This window comes from Lipotes vexillifer, unplaced genomic scaffold (assembly GCF_000442215.2).
Source record: "Lipotes vexillifer unplaced genomic scaffold, Lipotes_vexillifer_v1.1 scaffold447, whole genome shotgun sequence".
Lineage (NCBI taxonomy): Eukaryota > Metazoa > Chordata > Mammalia > Artiodactyla > Lipotidae > Lipotes > Lipotes vexillifer.
In genome coordinates, this window is record NW_006786302.1 from 273,555 (window position 1) to 287,032 (window position 13,478).

At 44.5% G+C, this 13,478-nt stretch overlaps 1 protein-coding gene across 1 annotated transcript in view; it reads right to left on the reverse strand.

The window, feature by feature from the left end:
- Positions 1 to 700: 700 nt before the first annotated feature.
- The window catches only part of RAB31 (RAB31, member RAS oncogene family), a 111,124-nt gene continuing 98,346 nt past the window's right edge, over positions 701 to 13,478 (reverse strand). The window contains exon 7 of the mRNA XM_007458454.1: positions 701 to 795. Within this exon, the coding sequence (XP_007458516.1) occupies positions 701 to 795 (95 nt within the window). The remainder of the gene's footprint in view (positions 796 to 13,478) is intronic.

Sequence of the window (13,478 nt, forward strand, 5' to 3'; positions counted from 1 at the left end):
TCTCTGGAATAATATTTATACCCTGCGTTTGTCACAGTTTACACAGTAGTGACTCCAACGACTTCCAAACCAGGCCTCCCAATCCCAGAATGACACGATATATTGTAGTCAGATTTGGTTGGCTGGTTTATATGACCAAAACTTAGAAAAATGTTCATTAAGTAAAAGTCACAGATGTAGATAAAAGTTCCTGATACATCTTTCTCCACTTTCATAACAGCGCAAGTCTATAGCAGATGGTCCAATTACACTCCACTGAAAGGGAAATTCCATGAACATTTCAGTGGAGGTTGGTTGAGTAATTAAGGCAATGGCACTGAAGGAGTTCCTGAAATTTGGTTAGAAACGTAGGAAATCAGAGTGGAACACCAGTTTAGAATCTCACACACATAAGCCAGTAAGACTTTTGTACAAATTCAAGAACATTTTGAGGCTTTTAACAAAAAACTCAACTATAATTAATACCTAAATCCATTCCCTCCGAGTGAATTTCACACACCAAAGGCCCTTTTCTGGCAGTGTGGTGGTTTTTCCCAGAGTTTTGTAGAATCCTTTTCCAGGGATGTTCCCTGCCCCGTTCCCTGCGGGTCTCACCTCCCTCTGAGCCAGGGGCCAGGCCACCGAGGGTGGGAGGCCCCCACAGCAGCGCACGGGGAGGGGAGCTCCAGCCCCTTCAAGCACAGGGGACCCCAGCCCCAGGTCAGCAGCACCGCCGGCCGGCCTGCGAGGTTGGCTTCAGTTTGATTGTTCCATTGTTTCCGTTTTCATGGGGGTCCAACGGTGGGATCTGGCGACCTGGAAGGAACGGAGGCCAAGGTTGAGTTCCTCTTCCCAGCCAACCCCACCCTGCTTCCGCTTCTCCAGTCACGTGCGGGTCGCCCATGAGGCAGAGGGGCTGTGGTTCTAGCTCTTTCCCCCTCTCCCTCAGCTGTATGAAGTCAAGCTCAAGCATAGAAAGTTAAGGAAAAGTAAAAGCAGCTTTCTGATAATAAGTATTTCCCTGGAGGTGGAAGCCCTGCTCCAGAGCCGGCATCCTCCTCTGCACAAACAGCGGCCACTGGTTCCTCCCAGCCTTCCCCCGCATCCACCACCGGAATGAGCCCCTTCTCAGCTCCTAGGGATGTGTGCTTCTAAATACAGACCTGGCTTGGGAATTGTGATGGTCCCAGTAACATCACGTATTAACACTGAGCTCCCGTCCCTCATCCTGCCAACGCACTTAGAGCATTAACTGGAAAGCCTTTGGAGACATTCTTCACAGGAAACAGTATCTTAAGTGTCATTCACAAGTAATCTTATTTTAATTTAGAGAATTAGCTGAGAGTCTCTGCTAACAAATCCAAAGTAAAAATTAAGCAGGTAGTGGAGGGGGATAGGGTGTCGTAGTTAAAGAGTATGTGTTTTGTTTTTTGTGGGTTTTTTTTTTTTTTTGGAGATGATAAAGAAATCCTAAAGCTGTGCTGATGGGTGCACATAAAAAACACTGAATTGTACATTTTGGTGAAATGTATAGTATGTGAGTTTTGTCTCAATAAAGCTGTCTTCTAAAAAGGGAATGGAATATGGAAATAACAAATATTTGTGTAGAACCTCACAGTTAAAAGATTTTCACAGGGCTTCCCTGGTGGCGCAGTGGTTGAGAGTCTGCCTGCCAATGCAGCGGACACGGGTTCGAGCCCTGGTCTGGGAAGATCCCACATGCCGCGGAGCAACTAGCCCCGTGAGCCACAGTTACTGAGCCTGCGCGTCTGGAGCCTGTGCGCCACAGCAAGAGAGGCCGCGACAGTGAGAGGCCCGCGCACCGCGATGAAGAGTGGCCCCCGCTCGCCACAACTAGAGAAAGCCCTCGCACAGAAACGAGGACCCAACACAGCCAAAAATAAATTAATTAATTAATTTAAAAAAAAAAGATTTTCACAGGCACATCTTCACTGGGTCCTGTGAAGCTGTGAAATGACTGTTATGATCACCATTTTACTATTAACTGGAGAACTTAGGCTACACCTGAAGGTCAATACCAAGGGGCACAGGTGGCTCTCTGATTATAACCTACATATAATCTTGACTTTCTGATGGATCCCAAAGCCTGTGTCCCTCCCACTCTACCACGATAGCTCTTGATGCTACTTTTCTAACCCCTATGGAAAAGGCATGAAACACGAGCTCTAAAACAGGGATTTAAAAAAATCAGCTAATTAGGGCATCAGTTACTAGGTAACCAGTAATTAGAGATGGAAGGGAAATAAGTTCCAAGACAAAGCCCTTCCATGCAAGTGGATGCCCTAAGGACCATAAAGAGAGTCAAAACGCCCTGGAAGAGGTGCATTTTCACAAGGGTGGAAATCGTCAATTTCACAGGTATTAATGCGTTGTGCAGATTGAGTGGTATGGCCACTCATCAAAGCTCAAGCATTAAGATTAAGGTCATTGGCAATTACCCAAAATTCAAAATTCGTGGTCGAGCTCTTATCCGCTTACGGGGCGGACATGAAGGCTGGAGGGATTTCTGCAGCTACTGCTTCTGCCAATTTGTGTCCTCCACAAACCTGTACAAAGCTTCTGCAGGCCATTCTCCAAACAGTTCTGTCCTAATCCAGAAGCAAGTATGTACTTTCCTGTCCTGGACACGCTGTGTCTGTTTTATTAGTCATAAGAAAAGGGAAGGAAACAAAATGCCTCTCCTACCTTGTCAATCTTAAGTGATAAATAGAGGGGAAAGTTCCCAGTGACTGCCAGTACTCTGATATATTTAGGTCAGATCTTCCCGGTCAAGTATTCCATACCCCTCCAGAGAAAGTGATGTGTTGTGGAGGGATGGTAGTGCCAAGTTATAGCATTACTGGTGTTATTTACTTATTTATTTGAGGTATAGTTGATTTACAATCTTGTGTTAACTTCTGCTGTACAGCAAAGTGATGCAGTTATACATACATATATAAACATTCTTTTTCATATTCCTTTCCATTATGGTTTATTGCTGGATATTGAATATAGGTCCCTGTGCTACACAGTAGGACCTTGTTGTTTATCCACACTATAGATAATAGTTTGCCTCTGCTCATCCCAAACTCCCAGTCCTTCCCCCTCCCTCCCCCGCACCCCTTGGCAACCACAAGTCTGTTCTCTCCCTCTGTGAGTCTGTTTCGTAGATAAGTTCATTTGTGTCATACTTTAGATTCCACATACAATTACTTAAGTTGTTTAAATGAACATTTCGGGTGCCTCCTGCGAGTGTTAGGAGCTGTAATAGGGGCTTTTGCATCTGAAATATTTTGGGACAAAATTATAACTCTGACCGGTGCATGCCGCTGCCCTAGTTAACTAGTCAAGTACTGTTTACCGATTAGTGTTGACTACATCCAGATCAGTATCCGACACTCACATCAACCTCATGGTATTCTTAAGTTGTTAACTCTAAAGTTAGCAAAATAGCATTAAGCGGTAAGCCCTCCTCCGTGTGACCGATTCCACACGCCAAGTGTCATAAAGTTTCATAAGTTTTTTCCTAGGAAAAGTACTTCAAATATAGAAACAGCTCATCCAGAAGATTAAAGTCACAGAAGTGGAGTGAAGAGCTAGAAAGGGCAATGCCGGAGCGGCCCATCCCATCCCATCAGCACCTCCTTTGTCCCCATTCCTCCTCCTCTTCCCTGGCCCTCACTTCTCTCCTCAGCAGACGGTCAGGGGGACAAGGTCTGGGAGCAAGATTAGGTAACACCCGAGGCAGCCCCTCAAGGAGATGCCCCTCTTATTTGTTTCAAACTGTGAGCAACGTTTCTGAATCGGTGTCGAAGCCGGCTTCTGAGAGGAGCCAGGTTCTGTTTATCTTCAGAATATCCCAAATCTCACTGAATAGAACAAAATATTTCTCCGAGACAGAATGACTGCAGTTTGTTTACATATTTGGGTTCCATGTGAAATTTTGAGAAAAGGGCTGTTCTGCTAAAAAAAAAAAAAATTAAAAACCGCTGATCCACAGCTCGGTGCTTTGTGACTGCCTGGAGGGGTGGGATAGAGAGAGTGGGAGGGAGGGAGATGCAAGAGAGAAGAGATATGGGAACATATGTATATGTATAACTGATTCACTTTGTTATGAATCAGAAACTAACACACCATTGTAAAGCAATTATACTCCAATAAAGATGTTAAAAAAAACACAAAACCGCTGATCCAAAACACCTTTGAGGGCTTCCCTGGTGGCGCAGTGGTTGAGAGTCCGCCTGCCAATGCAGGGGACATGGGTTCGTGCCCCGGTCCGGGAAGATCCCACATGCTACGGAGCGGCTGGGCCCGTGAGCCATGGCCGCGGAGCCTGCGTGTCCGGAGCCTGTGCTCCGCAACGGGAGAGGCCACAACAGTGAGAGGCCCGCGTAACGCAAAAAACAAAAACAAAACACCTTTGAGGCCATCTGCACTGGAATGTGAATTAAAGGCTTAGATTGGTGTCCCGTGACACATCAAGGCCTTTTTATGGGTATCATGACATTTGTTTCTAGGTTTTGTTCCTGAGAATTGGGCTGCCCAAACCTTATAGTCATGTCCAATTTTGTCATCATCGTGTAGATGTGGATAAAATCTTTTCATCATGGTCAATTGGAAAATGTTCGTTACAAATGTAGCAATTTCTCATTGAAAACTGCCCTCCTGGGGGAACATGATAGATTTCATGGTTCCCCAATGAAGAGGGAAGGTGCTAACTAGCCCTGTGGCTCCAAGTACATCATTATAGTAACTGCTTCCCTTTAAGGAATAAAGGGCCGGTATTACAGCCTTAAAATTCCCTTTTAATACCAATAAAAAGATATTTTCACACTTGTTCTGTGAATAAAGTTTCTTCAGTAACTCCTTAAAAAAAAAAAAGAATTACTGCAGTTTCCTTAGACTTTGTGTTTCGCATCTGGTGGAAAGGGTTTTGAGATCTGAGTGAGACTGTTCCAGGTGAGTGAATTCAGACATGCTATCTGCTCTCTCCAAGACGGCCTTTCCTCACCTACAAAAAGAACACGGGAAGTAGCCTGACAACCACGACGCATCACAGACGCTGTGGCTCATGTGCCAGGAACCCAGGACAATGGGCGGGTCCCCAGCATCCCAGGCTCTGGATGCAGCTACGTTAACAACCCCTGCCTCCCGCTCCGCGCAGTGGATGCTTAGGATTCAGTTACTAGGATGGGGCCCATCCTGCTCTTCTCCTAAACACTCAGCCGGGGAGGGGCCCACACATTCCAGCTTCAAACAGTAAGAAGAAAGGAAGTGATTTCAGTTTCAGGCAGAGAAAGGAAAGCCGGGCCCTAACAACGACGCAAGCACCTTAAAAAGTGCAGGAAGACACCAGCGCTGTGAAAACACACCAAGAACTCGGATCTTGTGGTCTGAGTTATTTGGAACTTACTCAAAGCTTAAATGCACTTACACAATAGCATAGTTCCGGAAAATGCCATGGCGTTTGGTACCAAGGTGATCACCTTGGAACACTACTGAATCAGTATTAATTACATGGGCACAGAATTGGACAAAAATATACACGCAAACATCTGAAAGAAACATCACTGCATGTTTCTGCTCTTATAAAATGTCCTCTGAGTACACAACCTCCAAACAGCTCGTTCTGGAGTATAAATCCTATGGCAGGGTGTTTATTTTAATAAGGTTTGGATTGTGTAAGATTCTGCTTGGGACAAGTTAAAAGACTTTTTTTTTTTGGAGTTCCGTTTTCCTGAAAGTTGATAGCCCAGAGAAAGAGCAGGCTTTAATAAATGATTCCTCAAGCATTCAATATGTGAGAAAACAAACTCCGAGCCTATCAACTGTATCATGGCTCTGGACTGGGGCCGTAATGCTTTTACACACAACAAAAATAAAACAGCAGGCTCAGCTGCAGCTGTCTTCTCGCCCTGTATGGCGAACGGCCTCTTTCTGCACAGGCCTGGAGTCCTCCCCGACAAGTTGCTGTTTGCATTCTTCTCTCTTATCCCAGTCCCAGGATTTATGAGGCTCAGCTTTGTTTGGCTGGTGTTAGAGGTGCTGGTACTTGCCCTGTCACTTCCATTTTTTGATCCTGATTTTCTGAATCATCCAGAGACCAAGTTTACTAGGACTTGGCAGTCTTTGCCCTCGATCGTGACCTCCACGCCTCTCTATTTAGAGGGGGGTCTCTATGGCCCACTGCGATGCTCACAATCACGGGACCCTGCCCTAGAAATACAGAGTGGGGCAGGCGACACATGCATGACACTCGAGGTCATCCTCTGAACCATCCTTTTGCTGTCATAAAGAAGACAATATTGGGATTATGAGATGCCCTGGAACATTAGAGTCTAGACCTCGGAAGGTGCTAACGTTCTGTGCAGGACCAGCATGGCTTAGGATTCAGGAAGTGGATTCAGCCGGAGGCTGGCAGAAAATCCAGGTCAGGGATAATGAGAGCCTTAATCTGGGTGCAGTGGAGAGAAGTAGAAAACAGGGTTGGAAGGAGAACCGTAGGAAGACACCTGGCAGACGTGACAATTGATTGGATGTGGGAGGGTGAAGAGACGGGGGAGGAAAACGGAAGTTCAAGTCTAGGAGCCGCGGGAACGGTGACGCCCCAGCAGAGGAGGAAGGGAGGGGGCAGATCACCACTGGCCGTTAGTCCAAAATGCCAAACGTCTTCAGCACGGAGGGGCTTAAGTTACTCTAAGATCATTAGGCTTCCTTACCTTTCAAAGGCATCGTTTCCTTTTTTTTTTTTTTTAATTAATAAACTATATTTTGGGGAAGGGAAGTAGATTTAGGTTTACAGAAAAAGTTGAGCATAAAGTTCAGAGAGTTACCATACACTCCTCCTCCTAACTCCCGATTTCCTCCATTTTAACGTCTTGCAGGAGTGTGGAACATTTATTACAATTGAGGAGCCATTACTGATCATTAAGTGAAGTCCATGGTTTCCATGAGGGCTCACTCTTAGCGCTGTACATTCTATGCGTTTTGAGAAATGTATAATGACACGTAGCCACCATCACAGTATCACACAGAATAGTTTCACTGCCAGCCCCTGGCAACCACGGATTGTTTTACTTCCCCCATAGTTGTGCCTTTTCCAGAGTGTCATATAGTTGCAATCATACAGTATGTAGCCTTTTCAGACTGGCTTCTTTCACTTAGTAAATATGCATTTAACATTCTCCCGTGTCTTTTCATGGCCTGATAGCTCATTTCCTCTTATCGCTGGAAAATATTCCACTGCGTGGATATATCCCTTTTAATTTTTTAGTTTAACATTTAAAAATTATAAGATGCAAAAAAAAAAACAAACCCACAAGCCATAAAGAACAAATCTAATATGCTAGACTTCATCAAAATGAAAAACTTCTGCTCTTCCAAAGACATTGTCAAGAAAGTGAAAACGCAAGCCACAGCCTGGAAGAAAATATTTGAAAGACAATTATCTGATAAAGAGCATATGTCCAAACTATATAAATAATCTTTAGAACCCAATAATAAGAAAACAACTCAATACAAAACGGGCAAAAGTTGAACAGACACTTCCCCAAAGAAGACACAAGGATTGAGAATAAGCACACGAAAAGGCACTCAACATAATCTGTCGTTAGGAAGATGGACGTCAAAACCACAAGGAGAGACCACTATATTCCCATTCGAATGACTGAAATTTTATCAACTGATCATTCCACGTGCTGGCAAGGAGCTGGAGCTACTGGAGCTCTCCTGTATTGGTGGTGGGAATGTAAAATGCTAAAACTGCTTTGGAACACAGTCTGGGGGACCCTTAGAGTGTGAACCATTACCTGTGAGATAAGCCAGTTGTGCCACTTCTAGGTATTTACCCACACAGACTTGTACATGAAAGCTCATCACAGCCTTGCCTGTAATTAATTGCCAAAACCTGAAAACAACCCAAATGTTTAGGTGAATGGATTAACAAATTTTTACTCACATTATGGAATACCACTCGGTACTAAAATGGAACTCAGCAAAATCCACTGTGTGTTAAACTCGGATCAGGACAAATAACCTAATCGCTCGCATAAAGAAATTGCAAGGAGGGAACCTACTGCTAAGGAGGGGCTTAAAAGACACACCAGCTAATTTTATCAATTTTATCCACTGTGTGTGGAGCTTATTTGCATCCTGATCCAAACAAACTATAAAATGCAAACAAAGAAACCATTTATGATCATTATGAACCACTGAAAATCTGAACACTGGATGTTTGATGATATTAATATGATTATAGCATTATGATTATTAATGTGAGCATGTCATTGTTTTATGTAAAAATAAAGTTACATGCTAAAAATATTTACAGATGAAATGATGTCTGGAATTCCCTTCGAAATAATACAGGCGGGGGGTCGGGGGGAGTGGGGGGTAGGGATGAAACCAGCTTGGTTATGAGTACAGTCTGCCCTCTATATCTGCAGGTTCTGTATCCGCAGATTCACCTCAGCGCAGACTGAAAATATTCGAGAAAAAAAAATTCCAGAAAGTTCCAAAAGGTAAAAGTTGAATTTGCCACATTGGCAACTATTTGAATAGCATTTACATTGTATTTACAACTATTTGCACAGCACTGACATTGTCTTAGGTATTATTTGTAATCTAGAGATTATTTAAAGTATATGGCAGGATGTGCTTGGTTATATACAAATACTACACCCTTTTATATAAGGGACTTGAGGATCCTCGCTGGGGTCCTAAGCAATCCTCCAAGGACACCAGGTGACGACTGTACATGACGGTTCATTATGTTATTCAGTTTACTGGTGTATATGTTTAAATTTTTCTGTAATAAAGTCTTTTGTTAAGTTCCCTGCAATCTCACCGCCATGAAACAACCACTGTTGACGGTTTAATGTGTGTGTATCTTCCCAATATTTGCCCAGAAAAATATATTTACTATTATATATTATATGGTTCATATTTTATAAAATCAGGATATTATACAAACTGCTCTATAACTTTGGTTTCACACTCAACAATTTATCTTTTTATGTCACTAAAGACAGATTTACAAACTCATTTTTAATCACTAGTTTATACTGGTGTCCCATGATTTTTAAAAAATTATTTCCCAAGTTTTGGACAGTTAAGTCATTTCCTGTTTTTCACCATCATGAATAATGTTACCATAAACTGCCATCTGCAATGAGAAGTGATACAGACTCCCAGCTGAGAGCCTGGGTTCTGGAGCCCTGCTGCCTGGCTTCTAATCCTGACCCTCTGTGACCTGGAGCAAATCACAAACCTCTCCACACCTCAACTTCCTCAGATGTAAAATAGGGATGATAACAGTGCCTATTTCATAAGATAAACAGTGCATTAATGAGCTAATATATATTTAAGCAATTGCAACAATGGCGCAGAATGACAATTTGCTCTATGTGAAACATCATTACTACATTTTGCACGCCTGGTTAATTTCTTCTTTAGAATCACTGGGATAAAAGATATGCATGTTTAGGGCTTTTGAGACCCAACTTACCCACATTCTGAAACTACATTCTTTTGCAGAGGTCTCCTATCATTGCATTTGGTAAATTAACTTTTGACGGGTTAAGAAAGTGGACAGGCTTTGTCTTTGCCCTTTCCTTGTCCCACAAAGGCTAAACTTACCTTCATTTGACAGTTTGCTATACTATTATAAAATGTACAAATGTTTTGTTTTGTTTTAAAATTTCTTTAACCTGCTCCAAACCAAAAGTGTCCACCTAGAGAATTTCAAAATCCAGTGGACTTAAAATAGCTAACACTCAGGGCTTCCCTGGTGGCGCAATGGTTGAGAGTCCGCCTTCCGATGCAGAGGACACGGGCTCGTGCCCCGGTCCGGGAAGATCCCACATGCCGTGGAGCGGCTGGGCCCGTGAGCCATGGCCACTGAGCCTGCGCGTCCGGAGCCTGCGCTCCGCAACGGGAGAGACCACAACAGTGAGAGGCCCGCGTACCGCAAAAAAAATAAATAAAATAAATAAAATTAAATTAAATGCAACAAATGTTGCAGACGAGACACGATTATTGCCCATAAGCCTTAACTTCCTGTCTTTCATGTTAACGACCTATTCTAATTTTTCCAAACTCATACGCTTGTACCTCTAATTACATTCACTTTAAAAAAACACAAATATTTCTCACCTTGTTCTCAAACTAACAACAAACAAAAGCCTAGTTTCATCTCCAGATGTGATGTTCAGGACAAAGCCTGTGTCCTCTAGTCAGTATTCAAGTTAACTGAGCAGAAGCACAGCTGTGCCGCCTAGGTCCTGCCCCAATTCAGACACGTTTCTGTTGAGCCTGCAGCCCCAAGTCCTTTTGCCCTCAGGGAGAGATTCTTTTTAAAGGGTAGGGGATTTGAGTTGAATAATTGAAATCCACAAAGCAAACCTTGTGTTCCCCATGCTCCAGAATCCAGTCTGCCAGGCTCTTAGCAAATCCAGCCTCAGAGGACTTGCTCTTAGGCTCACTTTCTTCTTTCCTTCCTTCCTTCCCCATTCGGACCACAACCCAGTGTTCCTGCTTCTACTCCCAAAAGACTTCTGAAATTCACATCCACGTTTTTCCTCCTCATCCAGGCCTCTCTCCTAGAGGACCACAACAGCATCCTCCTCCTCCAGACACATTCTCCAGGGTGGATCTTCCCACTACAAGGCCTGCAAGCATCTGACTCAGTCTCTAACACCCCCTTCCCCCCGACCCCTCAGTGTGGTCCCTGAGCTCCCACCCTGCAGCCCACCCACCTCCTTTGTCTTCCTTAAAGGCTCCACCACTTCCTGCCTCAGGAACTCACACACCGTGTCCACTTGGCCTGACTGCTCTTTGTGAGCTCTCTGCCCTCTTCTCATTTTTCGGGTCTAGCCTAAAACCATCTTCCTGGGGAGACCTCCCCCAGCCAATCTAAAGTCCCCACCTGTAACTGTCCCCACGGTCCTTCTACTTTTGCTTCTCAGCCTTGACTACGATGTGTAATTACACACCCACTTGACTGTACCCACAGCCTGTCTCCCCACTCGACCGTCAGTCTGTTTTGTTCCCCAGGCTGTCTCTGGTGTCCAGCATGGCCCCTGTCCCACAGAAGAGAGAAGAGAGAGACAGGAGGCCTGTCCAATGGGCTGGTGCTAGCCAACTTAAGTACCCATAGAAAAGTGACACATTTCACTTGATCTAGTGAATCCACTGAAATATTATCTCCTGGAACAGCATGAGATGAGCTGGAAGGTCCAGATTCAAAAACCTCAATTGGGCACGCTCTTATTTCCTAGCCTCATCTTTATGGGGAATGTGCCAGAATGAGATCAGCTCCCAGAGGACTTACAGCTCACCAGAAGAAGAGACGCCTACCTGGAACCCTTGGAGAATCACTCAGAGAAAGCATATGTCCAAGTGTCAAAGTGATGGAGCAGAGACCATAGTAACCTCAAGTCAAAGGGGACAGCCATGCTTGAGACTTCACGAAGGAAGGAGATTCCAGGGAATTAACACCTGTGGGGAGGAAGGGAGGGGCATCTCATGCAGGGTGGGGCGGGAGAGAGCGAATGTACGAAGGAGGGAGCAAAGATGAAGCGTTTACTGCTATCACGGCTCCTCACCTGCCTCTCAAGGTGACTGAGACGGGCAGAGTAGTTTCATAGGGAAGACCATACATGTTTGGGACAGCAATCGAGTATTCTCTGTGTTTCCACACACCAATTTAAAAACTCAAGGGACAATAATTTTCTTGGCTAAGAATCCTGCCTATGTTTTAACTCAAAGAGGAAAACGTTAGTGTTCAAACTAAAGGTCTAAAAACCCAGGGGAAAAAAAAGAACAACCCCATGGGACTTCCCTGGCAGTCCAGTGGCTAAGACTCTGCATTTCCAATGCAGGGGGTGTGGGCTTGATCCCTGGTTGGGGAACGAAGATCCCACACGCCACGTGGTGCAGGTGAAAAAAAAGAACAACCCTGAATGGAGATGCACGAAAGAACATTAGCCACACACCGTTGGGTAAAGCGGGTCCAAAAGTGAGCGGTGGAAAAGGGCACCAGGAGAATGCCAACCAGAGAACGGAGTGTGCACAGACCACCCCAAAGGGCAGCACAAACACTTTACAGGGCAGCTTCAGTCTGAAAACAGTATTTTGCTAACAATTTCCAGTTACGAAATATATTAACTTATGTTCCCAAAACACAGTTGTCTCATTTCTGGCTTACGGGCCTTCTGGGAATGTAAAAGGGAAACACTGGTCTCTTGCTCTGAGTCCGTATGAATCAATTTTGCTTAAGCACACCTCTTTAACGGCTTTTCTTCTCACTCTTCCTGCATGGTTTTCTGTGACTGCTCTCTCCCAGGCATGTTGTCTCTGCAACCCTGCTCTGGGGGGCACAGGTGTCAGCAATATCTTGACCTATTTTGAGTTCAGGGAGGAGCATATGTAATACAAGTTGGAACAGGGGGCAGGAAAATAAACGGAGGTGTCTGCTGTAATGTATCTAGGTGCGCTCAGTACTATGTTTTAAGTTAACCTGTAAGTGGGTGACAACATCCCACTCTGGAGACATGCACCTGAAGGAATAGAGGCCAGGGAGGCACCAGGTTCCATATTATAAATATGGACGGAGATCTCGCCACTGTCTGGGTATCCACAGGCTTCTTTGCTAAGGTAACTCTAACCAAAGTCTAATGAAACAGAAACAAACAACTGTTTATTTGATGTGGAAGATGAGGAGATACATGGCTTCTCTACAAATTAATGATCTGAAGCCATGATTACCCAGTGCTATAAGCAAAATGTTTTTTTTTTTTTAATTAAATGAAGCAGACCACCAGGCTCTCAGGAATTCCTTATGCAAAAGTCTCCATCACTTTGATCCATAAAGACCTCATATGCATGAAGGGATTTATACTGGCCGAACAGAGCAAAGGAATTAGCTTTTGAGTTGAGAGACTAATGCTTGGGCTTAGGCTTGTTTTCTTCCTTGAAGTCCTTATGTCATTTTATATTGAAAGCATGACTTTGCAGAAACCTCGGAAGGTCCCCTAGCTCGTGCAGAAATCCCAAGGTGAATTTCAGGTACACAGAGCTGCGTGGATGTGAGGGAGAGGGCTCTGGAAAATATCAGGAGCTGCACAGGGACGGCTATGAATGTCACAGTTGTCAGGAGCTCTCCTGCTGCATTAATTAAAACCACTAATACATATTCATAAAAACAAAATGTTTACCAGCTGTACAACTAGCCTGACGTACCAGAAAAGCTGAACGTCCCCAGAAAAGACAGAGTTTGAAGAAATACGAGGTTAGCGGAATGAGCTCAATCCAAACCCTCTTAGACGTCACCCAGACTCACACGGCGCAGCCCTGCACCCACGGCCCAATTTCGGGAAGGACCAGGAGTCTGAGGATGCAGGGTTTCCAGCGTAAAACTACAGCCCTGGCGCGCGAGAGTCCGACCTCCGAGACCCGAGAGCTCAGAGAACACTATTGTTTTGAGGGTGAAACCACAGCAG